At 42.0% G+C, this 18,158-nt stretch overlaps 1 protein-coding gene across 1 annotated transcript; it reads right to left on the reverse strand.

Moving 5' to 3' along the window:
• Positions 1 to 787: 787 nt before the first annotated feature.
• On the reverse strand, positions 788 to 14,838 carry LOC119223451 (alpha-2-macroglobulin-like). Its single transcript, XM_037480776.2, has 35 exons — positions 14,728 to 14,838; positions 14,413 to 14,593; positions 14,142 to 14,298; positions 13,346 to 13,398; positions 12,989 to 13,009; positions 12,561 to 12,726; positions 12,395 to 12,479; positions 12,184 to 12,319; positions 11,693 to 11,807; positions 11,496 to 11,605; positions 11,247 to 11,414; positions 10,226 to 10,447; positions 9,851 to 9,914; positions 9,607 to 9,752; positions 9,073 to 9,222; positions 8,705 to 8,848; positions 8,514 to 8,607; positions 8,265 to 8,400; positions 7,233 to 7,458; positions 6,614 to 6,740; positions 6,413 to 6,534; positions 6,280 to 6,331; positions 5,940 to 6,023; positions 5,565 to 5,741; positions 5,332 to 5,407; positions 4,877 to 5,033; positions 4,234 to 4,308; positions 3,401 to 3,563; positions 2,949 to 3,136; positions 2,470 to 2,682; positions 1,793 to 1,911; positions 1,554 to 1,644; positions 1,318 to 1,386; positions 1,129 to 1,234; positions 788 to 1,010 (listed from the first exon to the last, which is right to left on the reverse strand). Exons 1-35 carry the CDS (start codon positions 14,811 to 14,813, stop codon positions 934 to 936), a joined length of 4,356 nt encoding a protein of 1,451 aa, XP_037336673.2. The 5' UTR covers positions 14,814 to 14,838; the 3' UTR covers positions 788 to 933.
• Positions 14,839 to 18,158: the final 3,320 nt, after the last annotated feature.

An 18,158-nucleotide genomic window follows, 5' to 3' on the forward strand; every position in this document is an offset into this window, starting at 1 on the left:
TCGTTTCAGGAGTGTCTGATCTCTTGTCCACCCAAGCCTTCCCAGAAGTGATCCATAAATTCAGATTAGTATTGATCTGATTCTGTAACGTGAAACAACAAGTTCACCTTTAACCTTTAAGTTGAGAAGTAGAATGAACCACAGGAAGAGGACCACGAGGAGACTTTTACACTGAACAGATTACAGGGGAAAAAGAATGTAAAATCATTTTATGTGATTATCTTTTTAGGGTAATGATGTAACATGAAACAAAATGACAATTCCCACTTCTATTATAAATTCTATCATTATGTTATTCCTGGACTACGTTGTCTGTGTCCTACTGCCTGCTTTCAATGAATGATGATGAAGTTCAAAGGTTTTTTGTGTGTGTCATGTTCATTTATTTCTTCACCAGTAACATATGAACTGATATTTACACATCAGGATAAACAGGTGTTCCTCTTTATCCTCCGTAGATACAGAGGGGTACATGCTAAGCCTTTTGGGAGCAGGGGCCAAAAAACAGGTTAACCGAATTCTTTTAAAATGCCCCTGGTTTTCAGGCAACAATTGTCCCCTAAATGATCTGTATATTTCCTACCCTGGCTCGCACACCTGCATTCGTTTAACATTTATGCGCTTTTACAGTTATTCTGTGTATTTGTGGGGAAGACGCTACAATCTGTTGGGCAAAAAAAAAAGCTTTCTTCATTTTGGTTGAAAGTTCAACAATGACACAGCTTAAGGAGCCATATTCTCATCACATGACTTTATTGTCCATAGTGCATGCCATTCATCTCATACAGTAGATACACAGCTGCAAAGCAATGTGCCAGAACACTGAGGGGGAAAAGACATGCGCTGAGTGTTAGTAGTTACGGTGTTAAAGAACACAAATCCCATCGATTACTGGAATCAGGTCCCTCTGGAGGCCTGACGGTACCTCCCTCTTCAAGCTGCTTTTATAAATTGTAACGGCTTGTTACGTGTGGCACAAGCGTAGATGTATTCTGCGTCATCCTGGTCACCTGAGAGAAAAGAGAAAAGGAGATTAATGAACAGTCACAGTCAACATATGTCCTGCCAGGAATCAATATGCTCATGACTGTTGAGGTCATTGAGGTCTGTAGGTTCTTGGGGTCTCACTTGGCTGGTAGTAGTCGTAGATCTTGACCACAGCCGGCTTCAGGTTCTGCACCTGGAGCACCTGGATGAGGTCTAAGGTATAATTGATGGGTATGTTCTTCTCTAACTGTTGACAAGAAAAACAGACAACAATGTGAGGAATGAATCTCGGAAAGTGTCTTGTTTTCCTGGCTGTGAATGTCCTCTCACCTCCGATATGTAGACCAGAACGTGATCCCCGGTTTGTTCTACTCGATCAACCAGCACGGCGCCTTTGAGCTGCAATGAGACGAAAAACCAAGATGGTTAAGTTCAAAATACCCAACTGAAGCTATTAAAACATCCACAAACCAATGAGTCCACTTCTTCTAGACAATGATCTGTTCTAAATGCCGCTTTCAAAGGCAAACGTAGCAATGTGGATGAAAGTTACTCTGATAACTCACACTTTTCAACGACTCCGGATCTGGGGCAAACCCAGAGAGCATCTTAATATCCAGGATCACCATGTTTGTACTGGCCTCTGCTCCTGTATACCTGCAATACAAGCAGAATAACACATGTGATGTTGCTCTGCTGCCACGTTATTAAACATTTGACCCACGTACGTCCAACAGTTACTGAAGCTTGTAGATGATTGCAGAGGACTGATCGTCACAGACGTTGTATTCTGCTGGTTACTTACAGGACCTTGATCATCAGAGAAAGTCCACGTCTTCTGCTGGTACAGTCAACCTTTGGTGTGACCTTGACATCGAGAGTGGCGACAACGGACGGAGTCGGGACGTTATATTGAAGAGAAATCTGAGGAGGCACACAAGTGAAAATGAATATTAAGACATGAGAATACCTGTCTTTTACTCACATTTCTTCAAATGAATGATGCATCAGGCTGTAGGAGAACAATTTGGACTTTATGGGGGTCCATTTTTCACATGCAAGATTAGATACAGACTCAGATTAAGGGTTTGTGATTAACTTTCACTTATTTCACTGTTTCCATAGAATATTGTTTAGCATAAACCAGACAAAATGTAAGTAAAAGTTTTAGCACAATCCTTAAATACAAGATCATAATTTCCTTGGTCACTCAGTGGTTTAGAAGTCACAAGAAACCAACACTCTATTCCCCCGTTAAGTTTAAAAAATCATTGCCTATTGTTGTCATCAGAAGGTATATGCAGCGTAGATTTGGGGGAAAATGTCTGACTTTATGCAGATGACATGTTATTTACATCTGAAAATTCCGAGACTTAATACAGGATCTGGTGAAATGCACGGTTAATCTTCAAAAGGTTGGACCTTCTAACTACTGGGCTGCTGTTTGGTGGATAGGGGAGAAGGGGGGGGGGGGAAACTGACCTGGATCACAGCACAGGCATTACCCTTCACCTCCAGGCCGAACGTCCCTGTCGTCTCCCGCAGCACCTTCTCCTGGTAGAGCAGTTTGTTCTTCTGGTTCACGTCAAACGTGAGCTGGCCACTGGGGGAGCGGACCGTCACCGTGCTCGAACCTCCGGGGCTGAACACCAGAGTGGAGTAGAGAGCCAGAGCCTGAAGAGCCACCACCGTGTCCTAGAACACACATCAACACAAGGAATTTACTTGTTTATGCATGTAGCAGCTTTTCACATGTAGGAGTTCACTTTTACAGATTAATGACAATAAACTGTTTAGGTACTAGTAACAGTTGCTAACAAAGGATTAGGATAACGAACGTCCAATGTTGGAGCCCCTAAAAGGGGCGGGGCTACACCTCTACAGCTGAGACAGCAAAGCCACAGACGAGAGGAAACTTGTTTGTTTCTCAGTACCAGAATCCCTCGTCTCAGTCCTCCTACCTGTGTGGAGGAGAAGCCTCCGTAGTAGTTCTGCTGGGTCGTCAGCCACCTGACGATGCGGGTGGCATAGCCCAGGTCTTCAGCGGTCGGCGAGGACCCGAGTTTAGCCAGCAGAACGTAGGAGCTGATCTCCACGGACAGAGAGGCCGACGTATCTGCTGCTGTCTGAGACCAGTGGAGGAACCCTCCTACAAACAGACATTATGAACCACGTTAAGATCAATTAAAGATTCTCTAATTGGTCTCCTTTGAACTTATTTTTTCCCCCTCAAAATATTCAATCAAGATAATCAATCAAATATTAATTTCTGATCAGCAAAAAAAAAAAAGTCAGATCTATTCTCTGCTATACAGCTATGTGGTTCTCTTTATTTTCAGAGGATAATAAATGTGTTTCAGAGTGAAGCATGAAGAGACAGGCAGGAAGGGGTCGGGGGACTATCCCCACTCACCCTCTGGTATTGAGACAGAGTCCAGGCGCTTAAGAAGACGAGCTCGGGCCTTCATGTCTCCTGCCAGGGTGAAGACATACGCCAGCAGAGCAGTGGTGTAGGTGTTCTTGAAGTCACCCACAGACTCTCTGAGGCAGGACAGGCTCTTCTCCACCTCAGGATCCTACAAGAGATTATCACGGATTGTCTCATGACTCGCTCTAGGAGAACTTTGAGGTAAAAAGGTCAGTACTACAGTATTAACCTGGCTGGTTACTAGGGGCGACCAACAAATGGTCAATTTATCAAAATCAGTAGATTCAGTGGGTCCTTGTTTGTTAATTATGTTGTGAGGAGGAGGGTAAATGGTGGACTGAGTATTATTTGGGATTGTGGACATTTAATTACACCAAAAGATATGCGTATAAAATGTTCATGCACAACAACACGGCATCAGAGTGACCTGCTGACCAAATCAACAACCTTATTTGCTTTTGATTGGTGCAAGAAACAGCTCAATGTCAAACGACATTGAATGTTTGAAATCTTTTATACAGCAAATATATATAATAAATAAAAAAATATAGCGCTGTTAATTTTATAATTCTTATTGTTTTGATTTACAGTGGCAGCTTTTGGTGGTGAACCAGATCACATCTTTGGAAGAGTTTAAAAAATGTTGTCAACAAATTAGTAAACTGTGGAAGATGTGAGTGTTTGTTAATTTTTTTTTTTTTTAAAGGCTTGTGTTTATTGAGGAATTTGTTTTTTTTTCACTTTATACAATCAGATCAGTTAAGCTCTAAAAAAAATGATGACGCATGATCAATCAACATGAATTCTTCCACACTCACGTCTACGGAAATGTTCATCTCCAGGAAGGCAGCGGTGATGTAAGCACTGAGGGTCACTTCATCAGAGACGCCGCCCTGCAGAGAGGAAACACAGAACATCATTAATCATGTGACATTGTAAGCAACCAATCAGTGTTTAGATCAACAGGAGGGAGCCAATAACCATAGCAGCACTGTTAACAGCTAACAGCAACCAGCTCAAAGCTAATGACTAGCCGGTTCCATAATGATGCCTTCAGGCTTTGTTCAGTGAAAATGAGTTCCAGATGTTTTCACATGAATATGAATAAGATATTTGAAATTAATTGTGAATGTTTAGTTTCCTAATAGGTCTAAGCACACTATTATACATCAGTAAAAATAATAATGACTTGAGAAATGAATTAAGAAAATACATATAATTTAGAAAAACAAAGTGAAAGTATAACATTTGACAATAATGATTTGTATCTGTTAATATGGAACAAATATAATCGCAGTGGTATCGACTGCCAAAAAAAAAACGATAAATGCTTTTTTGTGCTGATTCGTTACATAGGAACAAGAATTGCAAAAATCTTTTTCTTTGGATAAGTGAAACTTGGTACTTAGTTTTACTAACCATCAGGGACATTCATAAAAATTCCAGTGACTTTTGTTTTACCTTCATTCTGTTGTTAAAAAGTTTTCCGGACATCTGGAAACAGCCGTTCTTTTGTTGTTTATTTTTCAGCCATATCACAGACTCTTCGATCTTCGCTGGGTCGATGAAGACGAAGGACTGGGCCTTGGCAAACGACCGCACCACAAAAGCAGTCAGCCTGAGGAACAGGTGGAGATAATAAAGAACTGAAGAGACGACATTGTGACGTTTGTGATGAGGTGCTCCAAAGCTTCTTCTCTCCAACTATCGATGCAGGAATCAACATTAAAGCAAAGTGGACGTAGTCATGGTGACGGCACTCATTGGTTAGCCTCGAGATAAACAATTTTGAACGCCATCTTTGATTACTGCTTTCTTGTAAAACTGCGTATTTTCCATACTTATTGAAGGAAAACACGTTTCACAGGTTTCAGGTGAAACAAACTGACATTTGTATAAACTATCAGTGTTCTCACCATGTGTTCCCCGGTCCTGTTCCAAAGGCGCTGTAGGCGCCGTCTTCATGCTTGTAGTTCAGCTGTCTCTGGTAGCCTGCATCAAAGTACAGTCACAGGAATTTTATGGGGAAAGAAGAGGCACCCACGACCAAAGGTCACCTGTGGGGGTCGGTTAACTGGAAGGACGAGCACCAGACGGTGGGAACATTTGTCCCACTTTAAGGTCCAACGTGAAGCCGACGGAGACTCACCGCTGGTCAGGAAGTTGGTGGCCTTGTCCTTGATGGCTTGGGTCAGCTGCTGTGTGTTTGTCAGGTACTGCAGGATGTAGATGTTGGGGGCGAGGAGCGCCATGTTCTGCTCCCCACATCCGTATGGCATCTGCAGAAGCCCGTCCAGGTTGTTCAAGGCTCGGCCCAGAATGTCACCTGCACCAAACAAACACTATCATGTCACCATGTAAGACTGTAAGATGCAGATTATCAAAGTGGAAAAACCTTTTCTTGACCTGCCCCAATGATGCTTGTCATTTCATTTAGTTAATTAGGTACAATTGCATTTAAATGGTCCTATTTTGCGCGAAAAAAAACTGGTTTGGTTTTAGCAAAATGGATTCATTAGTTTACCAAGGACAGATACTGAAGCATGGGCCGATCCAACAATCACGTTCTTTGGGAGCTGTAGGCGTACTCTCTCGGTCAAAGTCTCTCCTGTGGACAGAGAGAACAAACACATCAGCGTGCAATGAATATCTTTAGATTTAATGGACGGACAGCGGATCATGTGATTAAAACACCTGACTGGAGAGGAGATGCTCTAGATGTGTGATTGAACGTATTTTGGGGAACCTTCATTCAATTTTGAGCCCCTTGAAAAGCCAAGTGGTAGTGTCTCTGAGGACTAGAGTCCCTTTAGAACCCTCTCATTTTACCACAGCAGGTTCCATGTTTGGTGTCCCTCACTGACCTTTGGGGCAGAGCAGCCAGTTGTGGGTCTCTGAGGTCTCGACTCCTTCCGCCTGAGGGGAGAAATGATTTCAGACGTTCCATCTGACAGACAGGTGGACTTTTACTTTGACGTCTTGTTTTGAAGTACTAACCTTCACGATGAGGGATCGTGTGACCACGTCGATGCGACCCCTCTCTGGAACACTCACAATCTTATTGTCACATGAAGCGTGTGACGCCACGGCCTCGGCCGACACCGACACGTTCACGACGCCTATAAACAAACAGGCTTTATTCCAGGTCATTTCCCATTGATTCCTCCACCTCAGTGTGGATGAAAGCCTGCTTCTCACCTAGAGCTGAGGGGGCCATGGTCCAGCTGACGGTCTTGCGCTCACTGCCACACAAACAGAAAGTGTACCGGTCACCTGAGAGGGGGGTGAGGGTGTATTCTAAGGACGGGGTCGGAGCCACGTTGACCTGTTCAAGAGAGACAACGATACATGTCAAAAACTGAACTGCTTAGCTGTACCGCTAATTAGCAAATGTTAGTATCTAAACACACTAAACTTATGCTGCATTGTACCGCAGCTCTTTCGGGGTTCTCTTCTATCATAAGTTGTAGATCATCGTACTCTTTTTGGTACGAGGCTCCAAACTATTTCAGCCAATACTAGAAATTGAACAATGCAGACCACTCATTGGTCAAGAGAATAGTCACTTGTGGGACAAAATAGTAATGAAATGAAACAGTCTTAATGTTTTTCACTGTACCCAAAAAAGGCAGATCATGAAACTGCGTAGTACACTTTATAAAAAAGAAGTTTGTTTGGCGTTGTTATGCCAATCAGCTTAGAATCAAAAACTGAGGCGGCGATTTATAAAGCGTGAAAACAAGGAAAAGGATCCGGTGCCATAGAAATAGTTCTAGTCCAGTCGAGGAACCAGACGTTGAACATTCCGATCGGTTACCATGATGCAGCTGGTCAAGTAGTTGAAGACGGTCGCCTTCAGTTCAAAGTGCTCCCCCCGGATGATGGAGTAGGGCAAGCTGAGCTCCAGGAAGAAGGGCTGGAAGACTGTGATCTCTTTACGGGGGGCCAAGCCGAATCCCTGAGGGGACAGACAGAAGGCCTCCGTCTCCCAGGTGGTGATGGTGTCTGGGACGGTGAGGGACACTGCCTTTCTTCCAGAGTTTCTGATACAGCAGATAAACACATTTTGTGACCTTCAACTCCATCAGACATGATTTCAATCAGTCAAAGAACAATGGGAGCCGTTGATAAATGTTTGGAGAAACAAAGTCATATTATTCTTGCCTAAAAGTAAAAAATGTTCATATGTTGGATTGTTGCAATCTCAGAAAGCGAGAAGATCCCTAAAACAGGCTTCCATGTTACTGAAGAAATGAGAATTTGAAGAAGAGGTAGTCGTTGGACCTAAAGTCTGTTGTTGTTTACACCATCTTGTTATTTTTTCACTAACCAGTGAGTTACCATTTGTGGACTGGGGAAGGGGGACATAGACACGGCGTATACGTCTATGGTAGAGATCTCACCATCACAGTAAGCACGGCCCTAAAGCATTCCATGCTTTATTGCGCATTTGACTTGTAAGGGAATTGTGGGAGGAAATAGTCTCAATCTCTAGTTACAAATCTTCAATACATGATGTCCATTTGGAGTCAAACAGACCATAAGCAGTGGATGCTTTAGGCCGGGGCTACACACTGATTTGACAGGTCACTACCACAACATTGTTCGTTCTGGAAGTTGTCCGTGACTTTTGTCGTATAAATCACCAATGTGAACTGTAAGGTTTTGGTCTGAGCGTTATGTTGCACTTAAGTTTGTTGATCTGCTTGCATAAAACAAACATTGCGACGGCCAAACAGTCTGAACTCAAAAATTCAAATGCATGTAATCTGAATCTCAAAGACTACATTTAAGTGTCACAGGAAGACAGAAGGAAATCTGATATCTGGCTGCGTTTCTTAAAACTTACCCCACTTCCACCAGGTCCCATATCCAGGTCTCAGGGAAGAAAGTGCGGACTGTCTCTATTGGTGGTAGACTAATAGGAGGGGGTAATGCATTTGCAAATTCCAATCTTGGTGCAGCTTGAACCCTTTTAAAGATATCTGAGGAATAAACCACAACATATTCCATCAGAAGAAGAGGCATCCTGTTTATCAATAATGGTAAAGAATTAAGCAATATGACACTTTGAGTAATACAAATTATTATAACTCACCAATGCCAAACCCATAGTTGTATTCTCTTCCTTTGTATATGAGGCACGAAGGCAATCGGTATGGGAGGTTTGTTGCCATCTTCATTCCCACATTCTAGATGAATACAAGATACAACCACCACTGAAATGAGCAACAAAACAACCAACAAGAACATAAAGATATTGTGCATTCGTGTCTGTGCAGGACGTACGCTGAAGACTGTGTAAGCGTCCTCCGTCGGCCTTCTGGGGAACGGCAAAACGGATCTTCTTGGTCTCACGTGCAAACATTGGACAGAATCCTCAACCATATATGGAATGTAGGAGATTCTTTGGACGGGCAAGAGATCAAATATCTGGAGAGAAAAAGTATGGTTTGGATATGAAAAGTAAAATATTTATTCTTTAAAGATCCGACAACCGGGGAACTATATTTTTCAGATGCCTTTCTCCTGAAAGAAGACTTGTCACATACGTGTTCTTCAAAATGGATACAACAACAACTGGTAGAGGGAGGAAAGGACGACAGATGGACCACGACGGGAGGAAATAGCTGCAGAGTGAAAACTGATGAAGCTACCTTCTCTGCCTCCAGAGTTTTCCCCGGCTCCTTGATGAGGACGCTCTGGTCGACGGCGCTCACGCCACACAGGGAGTCCGGCTGGGCTGTCACCTGCAGGACGGTCTCCTCTCCTGGGACAGCCGAGGACGGAGTAAACTCCAGGGACACCTGTTACAGAAAAGACATTGAGTGGTGGATGAGGCGTTTGTGTGACCCCCACTGGTGTCCCTGCTAGTAGAGGTACCGTAAGCCGCTGGGTCCCATGTACCAAACAACATCCAGACCTGACTACTCGAGTTCCTAACCTTACCCAATCGCCTCAACCAGCTCTACTGGTTAAATTAAAGAAAAACATATGATCTTTTTACTGAAAAATTATAAACACTGATTCATTCAGAATTGAATTACAAGCCTTAAATTGTATTTTGATTTGATATGAAAACATCTTTTATTTTTTCTTTTCACAAGATTGTACCTGATATTCACTTAATATACACCTTGATTTCACACAGACACCTGACTAGCACGGGGACGCCTTCAGCTCACACTGACCTTGTTACTGAAGCATTTCTCCACAGAGAAGTCGGCGCTGTTGGCGATCACGGTCTCACTGGGCAGGACGGCGTAGGCCAGGACCTGGATGTCTGGTGCCATGTCCGTAGACACCGTCAACTTGAAGGAGACCTCGCCCTCATTCACTGAAACAACCCAACACCTCAGATCAACCACATTCTCTCATTCATCCATAAGGAAGAATTATTAGCCAGCTTTAAGGGTCATTTTATTATTTGCTCACCTGATTTGTCTTGCACTTTGACCTGTTTAACCCCCTGAGCGACGATGACTCCTCGGGCTAAGACCTGCGAACAATTACACAACTTAGAAGAAACATACAACAAGTCATGAGTGGTTATCCTTGTTAAAGGTTAACATTTAGGGGGATTGACTAACAATAATGTGTTTTTCTTAACATTGAAAAGGAGATCACCATCTTTTCACTGCCACGTTTCAACAACAGCCCATAACGGACAAACCTGACACAAGTGAGTCTCAGGTCAGTCGGAAGGTACAGATGCGTTCAGAATGTTGTAGTTCCTTTGAGCCAGTCAGTATTAATGTATTAAACACCTGTGGCCTCTATAAAAGAACCAGTTAAAGATATTCCACTCACCAGATACATCACATCCACAGAGCCCTGGGCTTCTCCTACCACAGTGTACTGGATGGAGAAGTCTTCTTCTTGCTCACATGGAAGTGGGTTATTCTTCTTCTTCACCTCCAGGGAGCTGGAGGTTTGAGTATCAGGAGAAGATCGGGCCAACACGGTGTGATCTGCAACCTCATAGTACGGGGTTCTGTAACCGGGGTAGTCAAGACTCAGCAAGTCGGTAACCTAGATGGAGGAAAGTCCATTTTATAAAGGAGGTTTTTCACAGTGAATGGTACGCTTTACAGAGGAGAAGTCCGGCCCCGCCTATTTGACCACCATGAAACTAGGGATGAGTCAGAAAGACTACATAAACAACCAGGTACAAAGTAAAGCTTTATTAACACGGTTGCAATATAAATTAGTTATGCTAGCGGTTACTTGCATGATACGTTTTTCGGTTATTTCTCGTAAAGGCCTGAATTATACGTCGCTATTTAAATATTGCTGCCGCAAGGAATTGTGGGACTAAATGATCAATTTTCTTTTTATAAAGGATGGTCCAGTGGTTCCCATGCTAAAGGAGTTAAGGAAGAAACCATTGATGCTTAGCAAAAGAAAATTTGACAGCTCTCATCATGGCACCCACTTACACTACTTCACTCAGTCCGGAACCTTGAATAAGTTAGCCAGCATGCGGATACGATGGCGTCATCGTATATTTGGAACATAGCTGATTTAACAGCCAAGTTAGCGATCAGATAACATAGCGAAGTTAATTAGATAGCAAACTAAAATAACGGCCATGTTGGTTTGGGACACACATAGAAGATAAGATATGACAAACTGAGGCTGGTTGAATTTAATCATGTAGTTTGGACATATACATTTCTTTGCTGATGATTAACATTTTCTTCCAGAATTAGGTCCTGTGGACAACACTGCCCCCTCTCTAATGACAATATAAACCATTGCAACATGGCCCTTGTCATGATGGCACACTGCAGCATGTTGAGAAACCAGCGTAGCGCCATTTCATATTTACATGTAGCTGGATGTCCCCTTCAAGTCCTGCTGTGCTGAATGAGAACATGGCGACACCATCGCGGTTGGTTGTGAGGTTCTGCAGCAGGCGTGCGGACCCCCTTTCCCCCTCAAACAGGTGCAATCTCATATCAGGAATGGGTGTGTCATTGTAATAGACCGCTTGAACCTGTTGGAAGCACAGATTGGTGTCATTGAGACAGCACTGAGTCTACAATCCTTGCAAAGAAGTGAAGACCGGTGCTCTTACTTTTCCCGCCAAGTTTGACCCTTCATCATAAATATTGGGCGCGTCTGTGAAGAAAAGCTTTCCGATGACGTATGAAATCCTAAGTGTCTCCTCTTGTCTGCTTGAAATACCTGTACGAGAACAACTGTTTCAGTTCACAGCAGTGCAATTATCTCTTTTCCGCGTATGAAGATGGCATAAAATACGATATGACTTGCCGGTGCCCTCCTCTTCCACTTTGGCCATGACATGCAGTTGATCTTGTAAATACTTTTCCCCACGTGTGAAAGTTGAGATTGAGAATATAAACTTGGCGCAACCCCTTTTGTCCGTCTGGAAAGAATAAAACAGGAGAAAATACATTAAAATAAAAACAGGGACATTTAATGCAACCATTGTTACTGGCCACAAAACTTTTACATTTGTACTGTTTTTACACTTAATTTATAGAAATACATTCAACATATCGTTCATTTTTCTAACTTCTGCATGTAAGGTTTAGCAGATACTTAATTTGCTTTGCTATATGTAGGCGTAAATACACTCATACTTTCACGCAAATGTCCAGGGGCCCTAGCACGGACCCTTGAGGAACCACCGGAGGTTTATTTAAACATTGGTGGTTTAAGACACTTCAGCATTGACTTCACTCACATACTTGGGGACTGCCCGTCTACCTGAATGTGCACCTTCGCTATAGCAACCATACCTGCTTTGTCTCCTTGTGGCATGGTGTGATTAAAGAGGGGTCGTTGGGGTCGATTGGAGAGGGTTGAAGGTAGGGATTTAGAGGTCGGCACATCTCAACTTCAACACTGCCTGGAACCGGCTGGCCGAACGTGTACCTAATGAGAAGGACATTCACTCACAAACTGGACCCGACTTGAGATTATTTGACAGTGTAATGAGCGCTTACTTACGTTGCACATACTTCCACCTTGATTTCCTCCTGGACGATACTCACTTCAGCGGATGAATTTATCTTCACGTCAAATTTAGGCAAGACTGGGAACAAAGAGTGTTATTAGCGTGCTAGCTTCATTACACGATGGATTTAAATGGACGGTTAGAAAAAGAGGAACTTACCATATTTCTCTACTTTGAAGCTGTGATGTATTTCGTCCAACCCGATCGTCACAATAACTTGGTAGTTCCCTTCACGGGCCTCAGAGCTCAAGGCGTATGAACGCTGCAATATCTTACTATTGGACGTTTCATTCAGCCACTGTCCGATTCGGTTGTTGTTAGCGTCCTGTCAAATGAAGTAAATGTCAAACATTTATTCCTAATTTACACCTGCATTATACGTAACACAAACATAACAACCTCAAGTTTCTTCATGTTGACATTAGATTATAATGCAGTTGATGTTTTTAGGATATCAACATGCTCATCGGTCATTGTCAACAGCTTCGCCGGGGTCACGTCACAAATTTGTAAAAGACAAATTAACCGGAGGATCTTGCTTTAGGGTATTTATTCATGAATTAAATATATTTTCATTTTGGTCTTACCTGAATTTCGATGATATCATACTGTGTAAAAGAGAGAAATTTGTTAAAGCTGGCTTACATTGTCTGAAATTACATTAAATGTCATTTTTCAAATTCAAACAAACAATGGCTCAACATTTAAGATGAAATCAGTGGTGTTTTCTAATCTACAGAGATTGACTGCTACAAACATCAGGTATAGATCCATATGAAATAACAAAAACTGGGTTTTCATCTTTTAAATAAACTGTTTCAGCATGATTTCTTGTTTCACTGTTAATGTCCATCACTTTTTAAATATGTTTGAATTGTTATCAAACAGTTTCATTAACAGTTGCTACGTGAATTACCTAAATAAAGAAAAAACTAAACTCTCACCAGGCCATTGGCAGGTCTCAGCTTGGTATCCAGCGTGATGACTCTGAAATGCACTGAGAGAAATAAAGAGAATATTCTACATCAAGCTTTTGCTTTGATCCAGAAATAACGTCAATACAAGTTGGTAAGAGCTAGAAGCATAGCATCGAAGCAAAAACCTAAAAGCAAGACAAACAGAACAATACTTTAATATGGTAAAAAATGTGTATGCTAAATTCACTAAATTTCAAGTGTGCTAATGGTAGTTCTCATTTATGCTATTTTAACTTAATACATAGGGCTACTTGCTCAACTTTTTTCATGAACACGTGTTCTTTTACCTAATGAACTAGTATTTATATGCCTTGAAAAAGTTAATTTTTAATCATAGTAGAAAAGATTTCTTTTGCATATATGCCATTATAATTTTCCAAATTAGCAACGATTTATTTTATCTATATCCGTATTTATTTGTTATACGATACAAGATATAACATAATGTTTCTTTGTCATATATGCTAACAGTATTGTTGCATTACTTACAATAACTTTTTTCATGTATACTGCATATTCACATTTTTTGGTATTGGATTTATTTAAATAAACACATTTTCTATGACTTGTGGGAATTGGCAAATGCATCAAATCTCATGAGCACCAAGAGTTAATGTTAACATGTAAAATAAAGGAAAAAAGGAAAGCAATACAACTTCTGCATGCATTTAACTCCAAACAAACATTGTTTTTGACGGGGAAGCCTGTCAATACACAGCGTGGTACCACATCGTATAGAGCGCCATATATCAGCTCAGCGTACCTGTTTGTCCAGGGAGGTAGATCGGTTTGTCCGTTTGGACGAATGTTCTTGGGTTATAGACTCTGATCAAGACCTTCCGGACTTCTTTTGAGTAAAAAGTGTTGCCTCGAACCTCCACCTCAAAATTTTGCACATCTTCATTCTTCGCTAAAGGCACCTGTGACAACAAGAGGTTTTAAAGTCATGCAGCATGAATCCCATCGAGGTTCTAGAGTTATATTTCAACAAACACATGCTCAAAGCATTGTGTGGAATGATGTTGAGCTCTCACCACAAACTGAGTGCAGCTATGGAACTGTGTGCTGGACGTCTTGGTGAGGAGGGTCGTATTCCTCTCTGAGGACTTCAGAGTGATGGTCATGACCAGAGTCTCGTTGGGCTGAAGGAGACTGGCACAGAATTTGGTCTCAGCCCCGGCCTGAAGAACGGCAGGAATGGCCACCATGTACTGCCTACAGATAGGGGAACAAAGGGCACACAGCTCATTGGATGAGAGATGAAAGAAACTCCAACCGCCACCAACAAATCCCAAAGAGTCATGTTGAGTTATTTCAAGCTTTATCTGACCAGGTGGAGGTGAACTTACGGTCCTGCCACGGCTCGACCCACACACATCCAGCTGAGGAAAACACAAAGAGTCCATGTCCACATCTGCGTCCCAGGGAGACCCATGGTTGACTGAGGCGATAATGGGGAAGACGCGTGAGTCTCTTTTAAATAGCCTCTGACCAAACGACCCCCTCCCAACTCCTCCCCCTCTCTACGCCCACTCATTATGCAACCCTGCATTGGTATTCCAGGTAGTCAATCACTCATAGACTTTGTGTTGTTTGAATTAAAGTGTAACACTAACTCCAATTGGAAGGACTTAATTGGGTTTGTCATTCCACCTAAAATAATCATTTTAACATGCCTATGCTTGGTTACACAGACGTTTAATTGTGGCTGTCTTTTACTCATACCCGGCACATGGACCTATTGTATAATTCAACTCTTCATTTCATTGCAGTCTGAAATGTCTCTGCTGGCTGGTAACGTATCTATGTGTGCTCAATGTTATTGTCTGTAACAGCTGACTCAGTACGTCTAAGACAAATTTCCTTCTGGACAATAAAATCTATCTATCAATCTTTATTTAAACAAGGTTACAGAGGGACTAGAAACACATCTATATAGAGCATTGTAGCACTGTGGGTGCAAGGGGCTCCGGAAGAAGGCAGCGAAGGGTGCAGGTTCAAAATATTTTATTGTTGATTTCTAGGATGCTGGTGAGGCGTCAGGCCTATATATGGGGACACAATTAATAATTATTTCCCCCAGCTGAGGCTCATTGCCTCCACCTGGCCCCGTTCCTGGAGCCACTCCCCCTCTCTTCCCCCCTGCACCCGAGCCGAAACCACGCCCGACACCACAAGCATGTTTAAAATCAAACCATAATAAATCCCACCTTAACGCCTGGTGATAATGCGTGGAAGTTTAGGTTATAGTCACATATTTTCTAAAATTAACTTGTATATATATCTATATAAAAATATCTATATTCATTTGAACTCAGTCCTGCCTTTTCATATCAGACGGCCCGAGGCCAGAAGTGATAACACGATGAGAAAACCGGCTCTTAAGTAATCACCTCATGACTCCTGAGACTGGTTCTTAAACTCAAAGAGAGTGGTTTCAGGAAAGACTGGTTCTTCAGCTCAAAGAGAGTGGTTTCAGGAAAGACTGGTTCTTCAGCTCAAAGAGAGTGGTTTCAGGAACGACTGGTTCAGGGCAGAATGAGAGAATGTGATCACCTGTGTGGAAACTGATCACATTTGGAGACACAAGGAGTGAAGTGGTGAACTGAAGCCACAATGTAGAAATGAAAGGTAATTAATTCATTACAGATATGATGACGCATCATTTCAAATCATGTAACATGTGACATTTCAGATTATCAATCTACATTATCATAAACATTCAAACTAGCAGTGTTATTTCTACTAGAAGATGGGTAGTCCTTCTTGTCCTATTTAGACTATTAGGAATGTGAGGACTATTATCACTATTAAGACCATCATTACATTGAGCACTATTATGAGTAGTGTCACGAACGTGACAAAAGAGTCACACAACGCACACAACCTTGTAAATTAACCTAGAATTTTAAAAAGCTAAACATAATCCAATTAAAAACAGTGATATGTGGTGTCAGTAGTTTAGATGAGTGCATGATGGGACAGTGTGTAAGCAATGTTGGATGGTCTAGTGACAAACCGTAATCTTTAACTAAATATCCAAAAGGTGATTTACTAGCAAAGACCACGTCACCAACTGAATGCGTTTTATGATTTTATTTGTGAGACGTGAGCTCAAAAATTGTGGTTTCAGGAACGACTGGTTCTTCAGCTCAAAGAGAGTGGTTTCAGGAACGACTGGTTCTTCAGCTCAAAGAGAGTGGTTTCATGAACGACTGGTTCTTCAGCTCAAAGAGTGTGGTTTCAGGAACGACTTGTTCTTCAGCTCAAAGAGTGTGGTTTCATGAACGACTGGTTCTTCAGCTCAAAGAGTGTGGTTTCATGAACGACTGGTTCAAGGGAGAATGAGAGAATGTGAGGAAACTCCGGCGATCACATTTGGAGACACAAGGGGTGAAGTGGTGAACTGAAGCCACAATGTAGAAATGAAAGGTTTCATTACAGGTATAATGATGAATCTCACGTCATTTCACATCCTATAACACATGACTTTGCCCTTGGAGATACACAATATCATAACAGTCAAACTCAGTCCACTAGAGGATTAATAACACTTCTTGTCCAATGAAGACTATTAGGACTGTGAGGACTATTCAGAGTATTATCACTATTAAGACCATCATTACATTGAGGACTATTGAACTCGTGGTTCTTCAGCTCAAAGAAGGGGCGGACTGGGGGATAAGTGACACGCGAGTTACTGTCTGGTCACGGAGTGTTGCCCACTTAATGCATCACACGTGTCGACCAGTCAGTGGCCCTGCTTTGAAAAATAGCCATACTCTCAACATTTATTTTGGGATGACAGCAGAGAAAGACACACAATAAAGACACCAAAATCAGAAGGTAGAAACATAAGGTATATTGTAGAAATGAACCGAACATACATACATGAGGTGTGAACCGGTATCAGTAGTGATGCATGCTGGGTGTGTCATTGTTTGTGTGTGTGTGCGTGTTAAAAGTGCAAAACAAAACAACCACATTTTTTTTTACCAGTCGGTTTTTAAATGTTCTTCTTTTTACCCTGAGCTTTCCTTCTTTAAAGGATGTAGGTTTGGGTTTTCCAGCAAAACGGCTTCGTCTGCGAGCGAGTTACGCAAATGTTGAGTAGACCTGAGAAGTGGTGTCAAAGTGGTAGAAAGCTGGGACTATGTTGAGGGCCGGTGGCCATGCGCAGTAGGGTTGTCACTATAAAAAAATTTGAACTTTGATACAATACCTGCCATAAATATCATGATACCCGATACTTACGATACGATTACAGAATTGAAATAATAAAATACCCCCTTTATGTTTCGCCTGCGATCCCTCGCTGTGAGCGCACGCTGGGATTTCACCTACGGCCAGGCCGCCCCTGGGTCAAAGGGTGGGTTTTCCCGAACAACTGGTTCTTGAGCTCGAAGGGTGGGTTTTCATGAACGACTGGTTCTTCAGCTCGAAGGGTGGGTTTTCATGAACGACTGGTTCTTCAGCTCAAAGGGTGGGTTTTCATGTACGACTGGTTCATAAATGTTAAAGTATTGAACCAAAGGCTTTTGCATGTTACTTTTCACTTATAGATTATCTTTGTCATAAACTGTCAAACAAGCAGAATAATTTGTACAATTGTAATTGTATCTCTCGAGTTTTAATTATGTCTTCCAGTTACAGATGAAAAGAATTGGAGTTTTAAGAGAGTGGACTAATTCACAATATGATTTTATCTAACCAAATGTTCTACATTAATCCATATTTTTTAGCGTTGAGAAACATTTATGTTGACCTGGCTGACAAGTTC

This window comes from Pungitius pungitius, chromosome 3 (genome assembly GCF_949316345.1).
Source record: "Pungitius pungitius chromosome 3, fPunPun2.1, whole genome shotgun sequence".
In the NCBI taxonomy this organism is placed as follows: Eukaryota; Metazoa; Chordata; class Actinopteri; order Perciformes; family Gasterosteidae; genus Pungitius; species Pungitius pungitius.

Bases quoted from the DNA above. Each gene is read 5' to 3' on its own strand.
- LOC119223451 (XM_037480776.2), bottom strand. From the start codon at position 14,813: ATGGGTCTCCCTGGGACGCAGATGTGGACATGGACTCTTTGTGTTTTC. The intron at 12,480-12,560 runs GTAAGTTCCTCT...CTTTGTTCCCAG, and splicing joins CTTCAAAGTAGAGAAATATG to TCTTGCCTAAATTTGACGTG. The intron at 11,808-12,183 runs GTATGGTTGCTA...TATTCTTTCCAG, and splicing joins GCCACAAGGAGACAAAGCAG to ACGGACAAAAGGGGTTGCGC.